Below are 19,969 nucleotides of genomic sequence, written 5' to 3' on the forward strand. Positions count from 1 at the left end.
TGGTTCTTCCAAGAATTTTTCCATCCAGAGGTAGAGGCGGCAAAATAAATGATTCAGTTGGCTCCTCAAGCCAAACAGGATCGCCAAGATGAAGACGTTCACTCTTGAAACTGACCATAACCTCTTTCTTTATTCTTTAGTCACAATTTTTAATTCCTTTTTTGGTGGAAAAACCAAAATCCTTTTGTGGTGTAATGCTTGTTTAAATAGCTTACCTCCTCCTCAAAGAACAAACATAAAACAATACAATATGAGAGAAGCATAACATCATTCACATATGCAAAGCATGATCTTATAAATGCATATGACTTAAATCTCTTGAACTCCCCGGAGTAGACCATAAAGATAATATATGTCGCTTTGCAGTTGTTCAATTGTTAATGAGCTTTATAAAAACATAATACAGTAAAAGCTGATTTTATGCATTCTCAGCTAAATAAATAAGGACTATTTGTGTAAGAAGTGTTCATAAAATATACAGAGGGTCTGTTTTTTTTTATTAAAAAAAAAAAAGAATTCAAATTTCATGACTCGATAGTACTTTCAAAATAGATTTCATGAAAAACAATCAAAAGAAAAGGTTTCATATAACTATGTTTTTCAGGACTTCATCTTTATGTGAGACCATGTTAATAGGATCACTCCTTGACCACACTGTGGATTTGTCAAGAAAACAAAAAAAGAAAAAAAACTATAAAAATAGATCCAGCCAAATGCTCTCATGCATCCTCCCAATTTCCCTATTTTAGGCAATGCGTAATCTGTCTTCCTTAAAGACAGATACGACGTTTGACGCACTCGCTCCAAATTTCTGAAAGGCCAAAACCGTTCCCGAAATATCCATTGTTCTTCCCTAAACAAAAAACCACCATCCGTCACGCGCCAGCACGAATCCCGTGCTCCGCCTCGTCCTCGCTTTCTCTCTTCCCTCTCCCTCTTTCTCCTCTAATTAAAAAATTAAAAAAAAAAAAAAAAAAAAAAGGAAATCCTAATCCTAACCCGAGCCCTGGAAGTTTGAATGCCTTCGAGAATCCCCAATTTCTCCACTTTCCAATGCGCGACTTCGATCGGGGCTACCCCGCCTCGCTCCGTCCCTACGACGATGGCCGGGGGCTGGAGGTCGTGAGTGGGAAGGCCAGCCAGACGAATATCTGCCGCCTTCCTTCGCCGCCTGTGGTGCGGCGGCCGCGGGCGGTCGGGGGAGGGGGCGTCCTCACGTCGTCGTCGGGGGCGGCGCCGTCGCGTGCCGCGGACGCAGAGGCGAAGCGGCGGCGGAGGGTGGCGGATACAAGGCCTACACGGTGGAGAGCAAGGTCAAGTCCTCGATCCGCAAGGGCCTCCGGTGGGTCAAGGGCATCGTCCGCGGCTGGTGATGTTGCGGCGATGATCTCGCAGGAGACGTGGCGGAGACCTTTTGCCTCCATTGTGACCGAACTGCCCTCCTTGTTTTGGTGTATTACGTCTAGGTGCGTCGGAGTCCGGTCACCGGAGGCGATGGATGGGATGCGGACGGATGGCGCGGGGTGTAATAGGGGGGCATTTTGGGATCGTTGTGGATTGTTTCGCGATTATTGTTGCATTCTTTTATTTTTTTTGTTTGCTAAAAATTTTAAAATGTGTACTTGCTTGCCGATTTTAATTCATGGTTAGTTCGTTGGGGCCTTGTATTTTTATTTTATTATTATCTGGTATTTTATTTGATTAATTCGTCATTTTTTTAAAGAACATGAGAGGGACCCACTTAACATACTCTATTCATGTTCCAAAAATCTTGTTTAAATAATTCTTGATGGAAGATCACAACAATTTATAAAGATGCTAAGGAGTTTCATTGTTATGCTATCAAGGCTTATCTTAGTTGTTCTTCTCGCCATTAAAAATATAGGAGACATCTGAGGGTCCAAATAATCATTTTGTATACATTATGAATATATGCATCTAATATATAATAATATACCTATATGATTATATATTAAATGTAGATATTCGTAATGTATGTTGAATGTTCATTTCAAGCCTTAGATGAGTCGTACGTCGAGAAATTTCTCATCAAAAAATGGGACAGAGACGACGGTAGCGCAACGATGCAAATGCCCTGAATGCCCACACCTGGGATGTCATGGTGCATGAGAATTATGGCCATGCATACCGTTCTCTGGTAAACCATATTTCACAAATTTGGATCCTTTTTTTGTCCCTCTAGCTAATCACACAACATCTTTAAACAATAATGCGTCAATAAGATCGTAGTGTAAAAAAAATTTTAATCAGTCATTGCTCAAGCCCAATCGAATCAATAATAAAAAAAAATTGAGACAACCAATGATTAAAAAAATTATAAAAATATCAAAAGATGAATCTTACATCATCTGCCTTGTTTCTATTTTTTAAAAGAGCATTTCTAGTCTATACTAGAGGATTTTGTCTTCCATCAAAAAATAAAACTACAGCAGAGTTTTTATTTTGACTTGAATTTATTTTTATCTCAAAAAAATTAATTATTCATAATTATCAACTAATTATTTTTAATTATCTTTAATGATAAGATTGCAGATGGGCCATGTTACCTTAAATAATATTTAGGGACTGATCGATATTTAAGTAATTTCCAACCAGCTTAACCACATTTCATAAAGCGTGAGGTGAATAATCTGCATAAACCTCAATGACATTATATTTGCCCCACATAGTATGCCAATTATGTGTGCACGTAGAAATGAATGTGCACAACATTTTTTTTGTCATTCTGGGTTTTAGATTGATTGTATTACATGGATTTATGGGATAATAGCTATCTACCTAAACTATTCTCATTTTACAAGGTCATTTGTTCTAAATATGATAAATGCCAAATAACATTATCAAAAGATAACATCAGTAGAAAATCTAATTTTGTGTTTAATGGATTGATGGAATGATAGCTGTTTATTAAATACCCCGTCTATCTCACAGAATCCGATGAATGCCAAATAATTAATTAATTAAAGATAGCATCAAAACATAAAATATTACTCCTTTCACGGACTGATGGGATGATTGCTATCTATCTAGTAATCCTTCCATCTTGTAAAGTGATGTTATTCAAATCTAAGATCACACTAACCATTCATTTAAGAGAGAGATGAAAAAAAAAACTTTTTCGCTCTCTTGGATCAAACCGTTTGCAGCTTTGCAGAAGCGAAAACAATGTTAATGCTGGTTGGTTGCTCCATGTGAATCAAGAAATTAATAATGAACCCATATATGTATGTATGTATAGATATGCACGTCTATGCATATACAAATGCTAATCATTCACTAGATGGTTCTTTTAAGTGGGTTAGCGTGCAATACATACATGATGTAATTCCATACATAATCAATACTCTTAGGTTACAGTTGGTAGCAGGCAATCTATCCAGATTACCAGCAATTTAAACTAGATCCATCGGATAACTATGTTTGGTATTCATTTTTAATGGCAATCTATGTTGTATTGGTAATCTAGATTACTTCTCATGAGGCAATTAAGATTGCCTGAGCAATGGACGGCTATCCAGATTACTGGAGATGTGATAATTTGATAATAAATATTTGGACAAAATTACCCTTGCCCTTTTCTCCGTGCGCTGCTGCTTCTCTTCTCCTCTCGCAGTGCTTACCCTCTTCCCACGTTATCGGTGAGCTGCCCCTTCTCCTCCGCCACCGTCCTTTTTGCGCCTCCCCCCCCCCGATCCCACCACCATCCTCTCAGCCCCCCTCCTCTCTGCCACCATCTTCTTAAGCCCCACCCCCCTCCTCTCCGCCACTGTCTTCTCAAGCCCCTCCCCCCTTGGCAACGGCCGAGAGATGCAGCGAAGGTGCTGAGGGTGGAGTCGAGGAAGATGGTGGTGGTGAGGAAGGGTGTCGGGAGGAGGCGGAGTGGGACAGTAGCGATGGCGATGGGGACAAGGCTGGTGAGGCGAGGGGGATGGTGGTGGTGAGAAAGGGCATCAGAAGGAGGCGGAGCGAGGTGGCGGCAGGGACAAGGCTGGTGAGGCCAGGGAGCGGTGCCGAGAGGGATGGTGGTGGTGAGGAAGGACGTCGGGAGGAGGCGGAGCGAGGCGGCGGTAGAGGTGCAACGGTCAGTGGGCGGTGTTGGAGGTGCAACGATCGGGGTCGATGCCGGTGGCGTGCAGGATGGGGGGGAGAGGGGGGGTTGAGGTGTGGTGTGCGAGGAAAAGAGAAGGAATAAAAAAATAAATAAAATAATAATAATAATAATAAGTATTAAAAAATAATATTTTTTTCATATAATAATTTTTATCATTAAAAAATTAAATAAATAGTTTAAAATACTAAACTAATAATTTGATTTAAAAATATTTTAAAATTTTAATGTTACATTACCAGTAATCTGATTGTCATACCAAATATGTCAATCAAGAATTTCAATAATTTTACTGCAACATTACCTGCGTGTACCAAACACAATAATCAATGTTACTGACAACCTATTCGGATTGTAAATAATTCAGATTACCACTACCTGATAATACACCAAACATAATCTTAGAGTTGGCTATGTCAAGTTGGACTCCAAGCATGAATTCTCATTGATAATTACATGAAAAGCGAATGTAGAAATATATCCCATATGTTTTCTTTCAACTCTATTTTGCTTCATTCTTAAAAAAAAAAAAAAATGATTTAGTGGATTGCTACAATAAATATTTTGATATTTTATTTTTTGATTTTTATGGTTATATTTGCACTAAATGGATAACCCGCGCCCGTGTCATAAAGAGGAGATCGAGCCATGATATGAGAGAGAAAGACCTGCCTTCTCTTTGTTCTCTTCTTGTGAGGCACATACATGCTACTACTGAATGCGGGTGATGATCCAATATAACTTCTTAGCCCAAACAGCAAGCCCTGCAAGGTCCACTCTTAACAATCCATAAAATAATAAATACTCCAAATCTCTAATATGTTTAGATTGGTTGTCATAGGAATTTCTCTGAACAAATACAGAGTGATCGAAAAAATAAAAAATATCATCAAGTTATATAAATATAACTCTTTGGATGCCCTTCGAGGTCCGCTCTTAACAACCCACAAAATAATAAAAACTGAAAATCTTTTTTATGGTAAAGAAACTAAGGTTACATAAATTAAAAAATATTATAACCATCTTGAGACCATGCTATCCATGCTTTCTCTCACAAGGGTGAATGAAAAGAAAACCTTGGTTCATCTTCATAAACCTCTCCATCCAGACATTTTGATTACGAGATACAGATGTTTATCACGTGCGGTCTCCCCCAACCGATCCCTCCCTCCCGAGAACCCAAATCATATATATATATATATATATATATATATATATATATATATATATATATATATATATATATATATATATATATATATAAAGCGATACTTAACGGAGAAACCTAGGGGTGTTGCCAATGCCTCCAAGCATTGTGATGTTGCCAACTCAGATTGCTACCTCAGCATCTCCAATGTTGCCACCTTAGCATCTCTTGTCGTGATGTTGGATGAGCATCGGATTTGTGGATGGGAAGAGAAGAGATGAGAGGAGAGAGCATGTGGAGGAGGTGCCTTACCTCTAGAAAGAAAATAGGATAGAAGAAATATTTGAGAGCAAGATTGTTGCCATATCTATTTATTAGGAGAGAGAGAGTTGGAGATGAACAATGGAGTTGTCAAATCCAAGTCATTTTTTCTTTTCGCTTCATACCTTTTTTTTAGCTTGAAATCCTTCCAAATCTTTTCTTCTTGCCACCTCTCTCTCTGCCGCTTCTACCTCTGCCTTCGCCTTCTCTTCCTCCTCTCCCTCCCCTTCCTCTACCTTTTCCTCTCTCCTTCCTCCTCCGGCGCCACCGCCGGCCATTTCCTCCTTCATTTCCTTTCTGTCTTGGCCTTCTCCTCCATTCTCCAATTTTTATTTGGTTTTCTCCCAATTAGTAGCCGATTGCAATGACGCCGTGGAGGTGGGAGAGAAGGGGGGCACGACAGAGGGGGGAGTCGACGAGGCGGAGCCACGAACAATAGCCAGCAAGAGCGACGAGATCGTTGCTGGGAAGCGATGATGCCGGGTAGCAGCCTGACTGCAGTGGAGATTGGGAGGCTGGTACAAGATCTTTTATATCCATAGCAGGTGCTAAAGACAATGAAAAGATAGCGAAGAAGGTGAGGTCGGTGGAGTTTAGCCTCTCGCTATCGAAAGAAGAGGAGATGATGGATGATTTTATCACCATGACTGGCGCCAAGCGTCCCCACTCCCCCCCCCCCACCGCCGCCCCAAGTAGCGGCCCAGATCCCTCCAAAAGAAGCTTAATATAAGCTTCCTTCTTTTTTCTTACTTTTGAAAATATTAGAAAGATTGTTTTTTTGTCTTGGAGGGGGAGGAAGGGGGCGTAGTGAAGGGGGGCACAGCGGAGAGGGGGAGTCGGCGAGGCAGGCACCACGATCGATGAAGGGTTGGGAGAGGCAGTAAAACAAAAAAAAAAAGAAGATGGTTGAGGGAGGGGAGGGGATTTGGTGGTCGCGCGGAGCCGGGTGCAGCACGGACGGCAAGTGCAGTGCGGACAGCAGTGGATCGAAGCAGGAGAATGCACACCGACTACCTACATAAAGAACCAATTGCACATGTCAGCGAGGACGCCACGCAGTACATCGAAAGAAGTGGAGCAGCATGCACAATCAGTACCAACTGCACCCCTCTACATACATGCCATGTGGCATGCGGAGACTGATAAAAATAATATTAGTATTAATTTTTGTTTGGAATTTTTTGTTTTCGTAGATATGATGGATGACCGCTAAATTTTAGCAGCAACCTCTGTCCAAATTCATGAGCACTGGAGGGCTGCTACACCACAGCAGCAACCGTGCTTTAAAATTTTTTTTCGGGATAGTAAGACTACTGCATTGCGCTAGTATTGTGTCAAGATCCTTTGATCGACCCTCTCTCCAAATGATGTTGTAAAATAAGGAACGAAAGGTTGTTGTTACTAAAACAGCAGTCCTCCTATATAGTTGATGAGAAATCAAATTAAGTTTTTCATATGATGCTAAAAACTACATGATACTGATGGAAAATAAAAAAATTACTTGATCCTGCTTTGGCTATAGATCTCTCGTTCAAAGCAAGATATGGTTAGCGGTATTATTTCTTATTAATTATTTTTTTTAATTATTATTTTTTTGTTGTTTCATCAGTTTGCTCGAGAAGAAACTCAAAGAATTGAGCTATGAAAGGTGAGTTGCATATCTTGTTCTTTTTTGTTAGTTTGTTTGATCATTCATTATGCTTTGTATTCTCTCATTAACTTAATAAAATGATATTGATGTGAATCCGACAGCTTCTAGATTCTAGGAGGGGAGTTCAATACAGCATAATGAAGTTGACGTTTAATATACGAACTTGAAGTTCGATAGAACATAACGAAATTATCAACTGCACTTAGTAGATAAGCTATCGAGGTAACTCTCTCTTTCTTCCTCTTAATAAAATTTATTATAATATATTATTTTTTATGGATTATTTTTTATTATTATTTGATAGTTTAAAAAATTTATTATTATCTTGATGCTAATTTAAAGTAGAATTTTAAAATCAAAGATGAAGTTCTACATAAAAATGATACTTAATGTCTTATAACATGTTGTATATAGCTATGTATTGTGCCACTGTTAGGTACTAACTATTTTGTATTGAATGATTGTGTATTTTTAAAAAGTAAAAATAAAATTAAAATAATTTTTTAAAAATAAATTATATGTTTCAAAAAAATATTATTTTCTTAATATTATTATATTTGATTATTTTTTATTATCTGATGAGAAATCGAATTAGGTTTCTCATATGATGCTAAAAACTATATAATACTGATGGGGAATCAAAAAAAATTACTTGATCATGCTCTAGGTATAGATCATTTCATATATATATATATATATATATATATATAAAGTAGTACTCTGTGGAGGAGTATTATGGTGTTGACAACTCAGCTTCTCCAAATATTATGGTGTTGTCAACTTAACTTCTCAAATGAGTTTTGTTGTGCCACCTGTTTCCTATGCACTACGTGGTATGTGACACGTCGGAGCTGATTGTGCACATACATAGCTACATCTTTTTTTTTTGCTCAACGCACTATGGACTTTCTCTGAAGCTTCTCGAAGGCCTTTTTCCCCCTCTCTGTGGGTCTCTACTGTTGCTGTGCTCCCCAACCCCCCTCCCCTCCTATTCCCGGGTGCCTCCAGAGGGGGGTTAGTGGCATTGGAGCCGGGAGAGGGGAGGGGACGACAGTGGGGCTCGGGTTCGTCGGGGCTAAGGGTATTGCATCACGCTAGCAATTGTGTCCGAACCCTCTGATCGATTCTCCCCCCAAATGATATTATAAAACAAGAAGCGGAAGGCTGTCGTTACTAAAACAGCAATCTTTCGAAAAATCGAATTAGATTTCTCATATGATGCTAAAAACTACATGATACTGATGGGGAACAAAAAAAAATTATCTGATCCTGCTCTGACTACAGATCATATATATCATATATATATATATATAAAATAATATTTTGTTAAGGAGTATTAGAATGTTGCCAACTCAGTTTCTCAAATGAGTTTTGTTGTGCTATTTGAAAAGAGTACTTCTTCAATGTTGTATGTGTCGTGCGTTGGAAACTCAAAGGTTATTTATTTATTAACATTTGTAGTCCATCAAGAATACATATTAATTTTCATTTAATAGATGTATGACGTTTTCTCCTTATTATATAAGATGTAAAATTATTTTTTCTTATTCACTGTTGCTTCTTTTTTTTTTTATTATAGAAATTTATATTTTTTTAATTTTATATTAATTAATTATTTTATATTATTTTTTCATCGATATAAATATATCAATATTTTTAACTATCAAATATTACATATTATAATTCTGTGAACAACTACGTCTGAAATTTTTTTTTCATACATCCGTACCTACACAATATGTGGGTCTTCGATTAATTGATAATTTAATATCTATAACCTATTGCGGTGACGATTTAACCGTACAGCTGCTCTAGTGGGCAAGATAGCTTAAAATAAAAAGCGTAACTTTATTGCCCTCCCGTACTCTAGCTTAAGAAGCGAAGTCCCAAACCCGAAATCGAACCCAAACCCGACCCGACCCGTTTTTTCTCCGGTTCCCGTCCAAAAAAAAAAAGCTATCAAGCGGTTGTGATTCTGCTGCCAAGTTTCTACTCCTCCTCTGTTGGCGCCCGTCCATCACCGCCGGAACGTTCCGACGTCCGACCTCGCCGCCTGGACATCAGTCTCCGTCTCTTCCCTGATTCAAGGTTGGACCTTTCTCTCATCTTTTTCTTTGAGCACTTCAAATGAGCTTCTCATCCCCACTTCTTTCTCAGATCCGAACTGTATTCTGAGGTTTCTCCAGCATCCAAAAGCTGCGGTTTTGCCTCGGATTCCAGGTCGGTTTCGACTTGTACCCAACTTGGTTCGTTTTAGGTTTTTAAAGAAGAGTTATTTCGTTCCTACAAATTCTCGATGGTTTGGAGAATATTATTGTTTTTTATTGGATTAGGGTTCTGATTTCTTGGTCGTTTTAATTCAAAATTGGAACTTTCCATGTATATGCTGCGAAGCAATTATAAGAATCGAGGGTTTGATTCATCGATGTGTACTGGAAGCTAGGTTAGATTCTTGTGCTTCATTTTTTGTCCTGTAATATGGAACTTGCCGCTGAAAAGGAAGAACAACGTTAGGATAGGGTGTGATTAAAGCGAATGTTGGGATCATTACCCTTTTCTTGTCTTCCCATTAGATTTATTTATTTATTTTTCCTTTTGCTGCTATTGTTTGGGTGCTCTTGATATGTAATTTGGGGAAAGTAGCTGTGGTACACGGTTGGAGTCGACAAGGAATCTCCTATTTTTTGTTACAATGTAATCATACTTAACTTTCACCTTAAGAAGTATCAGCTCTTTCTAAAACATGATTGATGATTCAATCAAATTTCCAACCACCTACTACATGTCTTGATCGATCAACTTTCACTGAGGAAACTTTTCGTCAGCTTGAATGGTAAATGATCTTTTGGTATTGAAGTCTTGAGGTGTAAATGTTGCTCGTGATCTTGATGTTTATCTTTTGGTTTTTGAAAACCCAATGTTTCGGTTCTCTTCAATTTTTATGATTGTTCAAATTTGAAAATACTTCTAATGAATAATATCCTTGTATGGAGGCATCATATTGAGGATGGGAGCTAAATCTGATAGATCTTTGATCGATATTCATGATTTGGATGGTCATGAATACCAAAGCAAGTTGGTTGAAATGTTATCTCAGTCTTAATTGCCTCACATTATGCCATTGTGGGTTTAAATCATGCATGATACATGCGAAGAGGTCCAATTTTTGTAAGCATCATGCACTATGGATCTTTTAGAAGATGCATGGATAAGTTTAATAAAACATAATGCAAGAGACGCAGACTACACCATGTTACCCAAAACAATTAACTCTATTGGGAAATGTAATTACGAAAGGAGGCTAATCTTTTAGATAATATGTTGTCAAAATGTTTGGGTTCTAACAAGTATCAGTAGTATAAATAGGTTGGTTCTGTATCAAAGCATGGCAGCGATAAGCAATAATATATATCAAAATGAGCCAACAGCCAATGCACTCTGCCTTGCATTAGGAAGATCTAGTTTGGCGCAAAACAATACCCTAAAAGAAAAAAGGGGAGTGAGTCAGAATGAAACTTACATAGAGTTTAATGCATGACCGATGCACCTGTTTCAGATCTTACCCTTTCCTTTTGATGTACTCAAAGCTTGAATATGTGATCATTACATGGTTCTCGGGTCAATACCAATGACATCTAATCAAAACATTGATTGTCTTACTAGTTGGCCTGCTATCTTGGGCTTATCCTGTGTTTTGTCAAATTCGTTCTTGAGAATATGAAGTTTGACTAGGAGAAGGGTTGAAGTATGGTGTGGTGCCTTTTACATACTGTACTATACCAACATATGGTATAGCATTTAGTTCCGGCATGGCAAAGGTGATATTGGCTATCTACAGTACAATACTGAGGGGCCCACTGAATACCGATTTCTCATTGATATGATACAATATGCCTAGTATGGACTGGTAATACCCGGTAACTTCAACATTTTCTTGGGGCTTGTATGCAGTTTCATTAGTCCACATTTGCTGCATATCATAGAATAGATGGTGGATCGCTGGGCAGTTCTTGGATCACAATATGTAATGGAAAAAAGTTTCCATTGATGCAAGTCCATGTTGAACTGCAACGGCACTAGAAGTGCAGATCAAGTCAGATCATACATTATTTGCTATAAATGGAAACCTTGCGAATGCTTGATGGCAGACAAAACAACAAAATATTGATGTGATTTTGACATATATTTCTTGCTTTATATTTGTGTATATGTTATTGAGTTCTATATATTTTCAGAGACCATGGCGAGCAGAGCTGGTGGTGACAGTAGGGAACCAGTGAATGAGCAAGCAATTGCAAATACGTATGCAGCCATGCGCTCTGAGATCAACCAGCTCTACTCAAAGATCACAGAGTTGGAGATGGAAGTAGGTGAGCATTCCCTTGTAATTGGTGCGATACAACCGCTCGATCCCTCCAGGCACTGCTACCGGATGATTGGTGGTGTGCTGGTTGAGAGGACAATCAGGGAGGTCCTGCCTGCAGTGCAGCGCAACAAGGAGGGCCTTGAAGAGGTCATTGCTCGCCTTAATGAGGCTTTGGAGAAGAAGAAAAAGGAGATTGCAGACTTTGAGTTGAAGCATAAGATCAAGATCAGAAGAGCAGACAGTGATGCTATGGACGACAGTAATCGTAGAGAAGGTTCTGCCCAGGGAGTTCTTGTAGGTCCAGCAAAGGAGTAGGGCGAGGAATGCTACATCAAGTTAAGAACAGTCAAACATTTAAATGAAAATGTGGTTAGGTTCATCATAAGAACTAAATTTTGTGCACAGATATGGTTATATATTTTCGTGAAAGGAAACATATTTGTGCGAGGATTTGGACTGCCTCAGAAATTGACCGGCTTGATTAGATAAATGGTGGGAATGCTTCTTCCAACACAAACCTTTTGCTTCTGTGTTAGGAGTTTTAGTTGGCCTTTCTTCTCTTTATGTTTGAAAGCCCATTGCAGCAGGAATACACCAGTGTATTACAGGATTGGTTTCGGCGACCACCAATCGATTCCATGTATGGTGATTGATGATAAGGCTTGCTCATTTTGGTGGTCTCGGGCAATTTGACAGGGTTCTCCCCACTATCTGTTGAAGTGTATCATTTGTACAACTGTTGGAATCCAAAGTCTGAATGGTCAAATGGAAAATTAGGTGAATGGCTGAATGTTGAAAAGAGTTCTAATCTATGTGGGTCCCTGTTCTAAAACATGAGATAAATGACCACCAAAGAAATGGCAAAAAGACGTAAATTCCACCGCAAGAAATTATAGGACATGTTGTGTATATACGCATATTTTTCGGTCTCCAACATGTATTTTAACTGATTCATCTTGGGATGATTTTATAAAAGACTTGTGCTTGACTGCACTTCTAGCATACGACTGGGAGAAAAAGACGTGACATGGTTCATACTTGGTATCATATCAAGAATAGGTGATCTTAGATCCTTAGTTGAGCAAAGCCTATGTGACCTGTAACCTGCCAGAAACTCCTCATAAGTCAGTTCACATATTTTATCAAGAATATAAATAAAACAATATCCTATCATTACATTAACTAGAAAAATGACCACCCCAGGGAATGACAAAACATGTTAACACGACTAAAATTCCACCAACAGAAATTGTAGAACATGTTACACCTCTATTCAAATTTTTGGTATCCAACGAATATTTTCGCTGATTCATTTGATTCGTGGAAGACTCTGTGCTTTATTGCACTTCTGGCATACGACTGGGAGCAAAAGACGTGGCGTGGTTCATATTTAACCCGACTCGGTCGGTCCAAGCTTTGAATCTGGACCGGACCGGGTTTGTTTTTCCGCTTTCCCGCGCACGGCGCGCCGCTTTATAACGCAATACGAGCGAAGAGAGAGCAGCGAGCGAGAGAGAAATGGAGGTGGAGAGAGCACGGCTTCTAAGCTTGGCATTGGATTTTGGATTCGACGAGGAGGTCGCAAAGAAGTGCTTGGATCGGCTTGTTGATCTCTACGGTATAGCTGGGATCGAAACCCTAATGTTTACCCTGCTTCTTTCCACTTGCTTTATTCTCCCGTACCCAAAAAAGCTTCGACTTCGACTTTTAGGGCTTGATTACTCGTGGCCTCCTACAATCTTTTCATTCTCTTTAAATCGCATTTCTTATGGAAAAGATTAAGTGCCCAAAAACCGCGGAATCAAGAAAGATGTACTCAATTGCTTTGTGCTTCTAAATTGCATCCTTTTGCTTTTGATGTTTGGGAAATTAGGTTACTTTGGTACAAAATGGGATTATGGGTGAAAATTTGTTAGAACATTTTTTTTTGTTGTGGTTTCTTGGGATCCTGAGATTGTGATTAATGTTTTAGATGTTAAAATGACAAAGGCAATGATAAAGTTATTGGGATATTATAAAGGCTATCCTCTAACAAAGTCCTCTTGAAAATTTGGAATTTATCTGAATATCGCTACTTGTCTTATGACCATGAGGCTATGAGATGCTGGATTAAACTGCCAGCGTTTTTTTTTTTTCCTCCTCTTATTTTGGTGTGGTTAGTATTCTCAATTGACGTGCATCAAAGGTGTAAAATTGTGGCGTTTATGTCAACTCCTATGCTATTCTCGATTTTGACCTACTTTTTGTTATGTTAATTTGTTTTTTATGGTTTGGATGTAATGGGATCACCAGAAAGTATGCAAAGGAGGGGAAAGTTTTATAAAAACCACGTTCTTATAAAACTGCAATGTCTTATTCAGAACGTGGAATCCTTTATGCATATTATTCCATTTTGAGGAGTGTTCTAGTCAGGTGTTTGGGTCAACAAAGGAGCCCTTCAGGTGCTTGGTCGGGCCATTTTGTATGATCTCTATAAAGGTCAATATTGGTTGGTTAGAGAAGGGCCAGTACTGAACAATAACATGGTCTTTGAGGGACATTTTGGGCTATTTGTGTGTCCTAATTCAAATCATTTGATTAGGATTAATAATGGCAGGTCTAATATCAGTTGTAGGTTGAGGGAATACCAGTATTAAGAGTCTATTTTAGAGTGTTGGTATCTCACCATATTGGGTTGAATAGGAATTCATAACCTTGTTAAATGATTATTTTGTAACTTATTAGGCATCCTTTTCTAGCATAAACCACTGTTTGGTCATGCAATCCTTGTTTATTGGAGAAGCGATCTTTCTATGCATAAAGAAAGGTTTTCTTGGGTATAAAAAGATTGTTCGTTAACCTAAATGAAATAAAATCATCATCATCATCATTAGACGGTCATGTGGAGAAGCGATCTTTCTACAGATAAAGGTACAGTTTTTTTCTAATTTATTTTAAATAAAAAATTGTTTTCATCTGAAATGAAATAAAATTTCATCATCATCGTCATCGTCATCCATCTGCAATGAAATAAAATAAAATTTGATCGTCATCATCATCATCCATCTCTCATTTTCTATTTCTTCCTCCAGAACCTTAATAAGTGGGGATGCCATGTCATAGGCTCATGTAGATTGTTGTGTAATTAACATTTAGCTACCAGAGAAAAGAGGACCTATGGTTGAAAGAGTGATTTACAGCAAATAATGGATGCACTCAAGATGAAGTTCGAAAGCTAAAAAAAAATTCAAAGCAAAGTATTGTATTGCATAAACTAGGCTTCTAGCTCTTATGGACACAAATTGCCTGAGGCCATCATCTTTTTATGGACACTTTTAATGATGGACATTGTAATAGTATAAAATCCTGAATTTTATGTGTGTTTAGAATCATGAGTTATTCTTTTAATAATTAAACAACAGTTAATTTTATTTGTGGTGTAGGAGAGGATGGTAAGGAATTTGTCACTGTTGAGCACTGTGGTGATGATTTTCTGGTTGCATTGGCTGATGCTATGCAAGAAGATTGGGATGATTTGCAAGCTATTGAATCTGAAGCTTTTGGAGCTTTAAATGACATATTGGGAGGTGTTTCAAATGATGAGGAAACAGAGAATGGGATTGACTCAGGAAATGTTGTGATGGGTAAAGGAGATTTGTCTGGACACCAGGGCCAAGAAGAGTTGGATAAGTTGAATGGTAGTGATGACTCTGATTTGGAAGTCTTGAGCCAGAAGGGTACAAATCCTGATCCTTCCTATGGCTTTCATAAAAATAAAGGTCATAGAATTTGTCAAAGTGTGGGTAAACAAACCTCAAGGTTGCCAGTAAGCTTTTCTTCTTCTTCTGCTTACAGTAATGCTTCTGAATTCTCTTGTTATTCTGAACTTTATTATGGTTATATTTTAAGGATTTTTCTCTACGAATTCCCCCCCCCCAAACCTTCATTTCTCAAGGTGCGTGAAAATGTCAGCAATGGACCAGCCCCATCATATCCTGATGCATTACCAAATGGACATGAAACTCTATGTTATGAGGAGCTGCAGGCTATGGATGACATTGAATTAGCAAATGCTGTAATATTTGGCAACAGAGCTTTTCGAACTCTGCAGTATCAAGCTTGTAAAGCAGCAATTGAGAACAGAGACTGCTTTGTTCTTATGCCCACTGGTGGGGGTAAAAGTTTATGTTACCAGGTTGAACTTTTTCTATGTTTTAACAGTCATTTTATTACAGGCTTTAGACCAGTTTGATGATGCTTTTCAATGCATTTTCACAGTTCACCTAAAGCCTTATTATCTTATTATGAAGAGAATGTCCTGTGGTGGTGCATGGTTGCAGAAGGACTTTCTTGTTGAAAATTCCTAAAGTCATATAAGTTGTTGGAATTCAACGAGCAGTTTCTACTGATTTAAATTGGAAGATACATTCTGTTTTTTTTGTTTTTTCAAGTTAATGCCTATTTATCTTGAATGGGTATGAGACATTAATTAAATATTCAGGGCAACTGAAAGCCATAAGAATGTGATCTACAATTTCAAGCAACTTTTACTAACACTAGCATGTTATCTACAGCTCCCAGCAACTCTACATCCAGGTGTCACTGTTGTTGTATGCCCTTTGCTGTCACTTATTCAGGACCAGATCATTACATTGAATATTAAGTATGGGATACCTGCAACTTTTTTGAATTCACAACAGACTGCTTCACAGGCATCAGCAGTTATCCGAGAGTTGAGGTAAGGATCCTGTTATGTTAGACTCTAATAATAGTATTATAGATGACATTGCCCTGACATAAGTGGTCTTTTGGAAATGGCTTGTCATAGAGTTTGATAGTGTCTAAGAGGCTAAGAATGTGAATGCAGTGTATGATTTCTAGCGATTTTAACAAGTTGGCATACATGGTTACAATGTTATATTATCAAGTTCATGCCTTTTTACTAAATTGATCTTTTAATTTTTACAAATAATTAATAACCAACTGTTCAAGAATTTACAAATGTCATGATTAGTCTTTAGAAATATGCATTACTTACAAGGCAATCATCATTTTCTAAATAATGTTTTTTCTAAGAATATTATTGCTTATTCTTTCTTGTATTCAGCTCCCTGATGCATGTTGCTTTTTTTAACGCATTTGAAGTTTTTATTTTGTGTATTTTTAATTCTTTAAAGCAAGGTTCACAATCATGATGTCGAGTACCATACTAGTTTGGTCCCAAGTCACGATGATACATACTCGTATGGTATTGGTTCATTATCTTTTGATATTTTTTTTGTTTTTATGGTTATTTTGATGTTTAGGAATCTTGAAATTGTGATTTTAAGATTGTTTTGATATTATTTTACTTTATATTGTTCTTGAGAAATTTTATGATTTCTTAATGCATACAACTATAACAAGTAAAGATAGATGCTTTTAGCTTGAAAATGTACGTATTAGATAGATTTGGATTATAAAATACATATTGATATCTACTCCCTCATGAAATGTCTATGCTACTCATAGACATCAAGATCTCATTCATTGTCAAGGACAAGGTTCACTGAACCGTCCTGAACATACATTCATTGTTTCGAGCTGTATTGGCGGCAAACCAGGATGGTTTGGCCTAGCAAATTGGAACACTGGAGGAGGGAGAGGGAAAGAGAGGAAAAGAGAGAGAAGGGGGGAGGGAAAGAGGGGATGACACCATTAGACAGCTGCAGAGGTCTCCGCAGATCGGTGTCGCCTAATAGGACGTTTAATCGAGAGAGAGAAGGGGAGCGATGGTGCCGGGGAGAGGAGCAGCTGGCGGAGAGGCTGCCGGAGAATATCGGGTGGTTGCTGTGGCTAGGAGTGGCAATCGGGTCGGATCGGATACGGGTCGGGTTAGATACGGGTCGGATCAGAAAACATCAAACCTGAGTCCGACCTGTTTATTAAATAGGTCAGATTTTCAAACTTGAACTTGATCCATTTAATAAACAGGTCACCCAACCCGACCTATTTAACCTGTTTATTAAACAGTTAACCTGTTTATCCGACCCGATTCGATCCGTTTAACCCATTTGTCATTTAACCTGTTTAATAAACAGCTAACCTGTTAACCTGACGTGACCTTACTCGTTTAACCTGTTTAGATACAGAGATAATCAAAATTAACATAGATACTGAGTGATACATAGATAATCATCATCACTTTCCAAATCTAAATTGACAACAGGCTCTTTATCCATTTATATCATATAATGAAACCTTATATTAACCACAAAAAAACTTAAAAACAGTTAGAACATTAAAGAAAGGAAGAGGAAGAGGAGGCTCAGATTTAATATTTCATCAACAACTAAATCAAAACAACAACAATCGGTTGTCTATAGAAGAAGGCCGTCCAAGATTATTGCTGTTAGAAATAATTGAATCAACAAAAAGATATTTCAAAATCATCATAGCCTCCCTACACAAACCTTAAAACAAACCTCCCATGAACTCTAACGTAAATCCAAGAAAAAAATCAGTAAATCGATTGCATAAATGAGACAATACATAAATGACACATGCAAGATACTATTCATTAAATAAATCGTAGGCAAACAATGATCATCAGAGGGTCAGGAACCCATAAATCAGAGCAAAAACAGTTAGACAAAAATCTCTGATTTAAACCAGTCGAGCAAAGACCAGATCACACAAACCTCCCAGGAACCCTAACATAAATCCAAGAAAAAAACCCAATCAGGTAAACAATGATCATCAGAGAGCCAAGAACCCATAAATCAGAGCAAAAACAGTTAGACAAAAATTTTTGATTTAAACCAGCTGAGCAAAGATCAGATCACACAAACCTCTTAGGAACCCTAATGTAAATCCAAGAAAAAAAATCAGTAAATCGATTGCATAAATGAGATAATACATAAATGACACATGCAAGATACTATTCATTAAATAAATCGCAGGTAAACAATGATCATCAGAAAGCCAGGAACCCATAAATCAGAGCAAAAACAGTTGGACAAAAATCTCTGATTTAAACCAGTCGAGCAAAGATCAGATCACACAAACCTCCCAGGAACCCTAACGTAAATCCAAAAAAAAAATCTAATCAGGTAAACAATGATCATCAGAGAGCCAGGAATCCATAAATCAAAGCAAAAACAGTTATACAAAAATTTTTGATTTAAACCAGCCGAGCAAAGACCAGATCACACAAACCTTCCAGGAACCCTAACGTAAATCCAAGAGAAAAACCAGTAAATCGATTGCATAAATGAGACAATACATAAATGACTATGAAATCCCAGAATAATAGATCAGATCACTATGAAATCCCAAAAATCCTAATGTAAATCCAAGAAAAAAAATCCTCAGATCTAGATCGAACACCAACCATAGAGATCGGAGGGAAACACCAACCTCAGAGATCGGAGCAAAAATCCTCGCAATTCCTCCGAGTTTGCCGTCATCGTGATGTCGGATGTCATGATGGCTAAAGAGTAAAGATGGAGGCCAGGTCGCTCTCATGATGAGGGGAGATCGGGGAGGAGCACCATCTAAGGGAGGAGGTTGAGGAGGAGGAGGGGAATACCTGAACTTTCTCTGAGTTCCCTTCAGCACGACTGCGAACGGAGAGGAGCCGGTAGTAGACGGCCATCTATTGCCGACTGTGGGGAAGACGGTGGGGGATCGTCGATCGAGAGGAGGGATGGAATGGAAACCCTAGAGGGGATGGAATGGAAACCCTAGAGGAGGGAAGGGGAATAGATGCGAGCGGCGAGCCTGGGATGGGAAGCGATGTTTCGTCCGATTGAATGAAAGAATATACCTGATAACACTTAAGAGTTAAGCCAGTTAAGGAGTCAGGACCTTAAGATTATAAATAACGGGTTATAACCCGACCCGACCCGATCCGATTCAACTCATTTATTAAACGGGTTAAACGGGTAAGTAACCTAAAATCTGAACCCGACCTGATTATTAAATGGGTTAAACATGTCGACCCGTTTACGATCCGAACCTGTTTAATCCAAACCCAAACCTGTTTAACACGGGTCGAATGCGAGTCGGATTGGTGGGTCTGATCGATTTTTGCCACCCCTAGCTGTGGCCGCTAGATGGCCAACCCATTGCTGGCTTCACTGTTTGAGAATTTTTTAAAAAAAACTTAAAAACAGACGGCATACCCATTGCCAGCTTCATTATAGTTATGATTTTTGAAAAAAAACTCCATAAAATAGAGGCGATTGTCCCTGTTTCACGCCTGCGGCATCGCAGGTCTCAATTGTGCCATCCGACGGCCATGATGGCTAGTAGGAGGCCCTTCGGCAGCCTCATCGGTGGCTTCCCCTCCCCCCATCTCTCTACCTCTTTTTCTCTCTTTTCCTCCTTGCTTCC

At 38.4% G+C, this 19,969-nt stretch overlaps 2 protein-coding genes and 1 pseudogene across 4 annotated transcripts; all 3 read left to right on the forward strand.

The window, feature by feature from the left end:
- The first annotated feature begins 352 nt into the window (after positions 1–352).
- On the forward strand, positions 353–1,514 carry LOC140854665 (uncharacterized; annotated as a pseudogene).
- A 7,663-nt stretch (positions 1,515–9,177) lies between these two features.
- LOC140854666 (prefoldin subunit 2-like) lies at positions 9,178–12,064 on the forward strand. Of its 3 annotated transcripts, XM_073250577.1 has the most exons (3): positions 9,178–9,336; positions 9,406–9,468; positions 11,484–12,064. In XM_073250577.1, exon 3 carries the CDS (start codon positions 11,489–11,491, stop codon positions 11,927–11,929), a length of 441 nt encoding a protein of 146 aa, XP_073106678.1. In that variant the 5' UTR covers positions 9,178–9,336; positions 9,406–9,468; positions 11,484–11,488; the 3' UTR covers positions 11,930–12,064. The 3 variants fall into 3 exon arrangements, with proteins under 3 accessions (XP_073106678.1, XP_073106679.1, XP_073106680.1); XM_073250578.1 differs by having other exon boundaries at positions 9,191–9,468; XM_073250579.1 differs by lacking the exon at positions 9,406–9,468 and having other exon boundaries at positions 9,192–9,336.
- A 1,057-nt stretch (positions 12,065–13,121) lies between these two features.
- On the forward strand, positions 13,122–16,335 carry LOC140857532 (ATP-dependent DNA helicase Q-like 1). Its single transcript, XM_073256569.1, has 4 exons — positions 13,122–13,232; positions 15,037–15,419; positions 15,549–15,788; positions 16,168–16,335. The coding sequence occupies exons 1-4, from the start codon at positions 13,133–13,135 to the stop codon at positions 16,333–16,335; spliced, it is 891 nt and encodes a 296-aa protein (XP_073112670.1). The 5' UTR covers positions 13,122–13,132.
- Positions 16,336–19,969: the final 3,634 nt, after the last annotated feature.

Source organism: Elaeis guineensis, chromosome 1 (genome assembly GCF_000442705.2).
Source record: "Elaeis guineensis isolate ETL-2024a chromosome 1, EG11, whole genome shotgun sequence".
NCBI lineage: Eukaryota > Viridiplantae > Streptophyta > Magnoliopsida > Arecales > Arecaceae > Elaeis > Elaeis guineensis.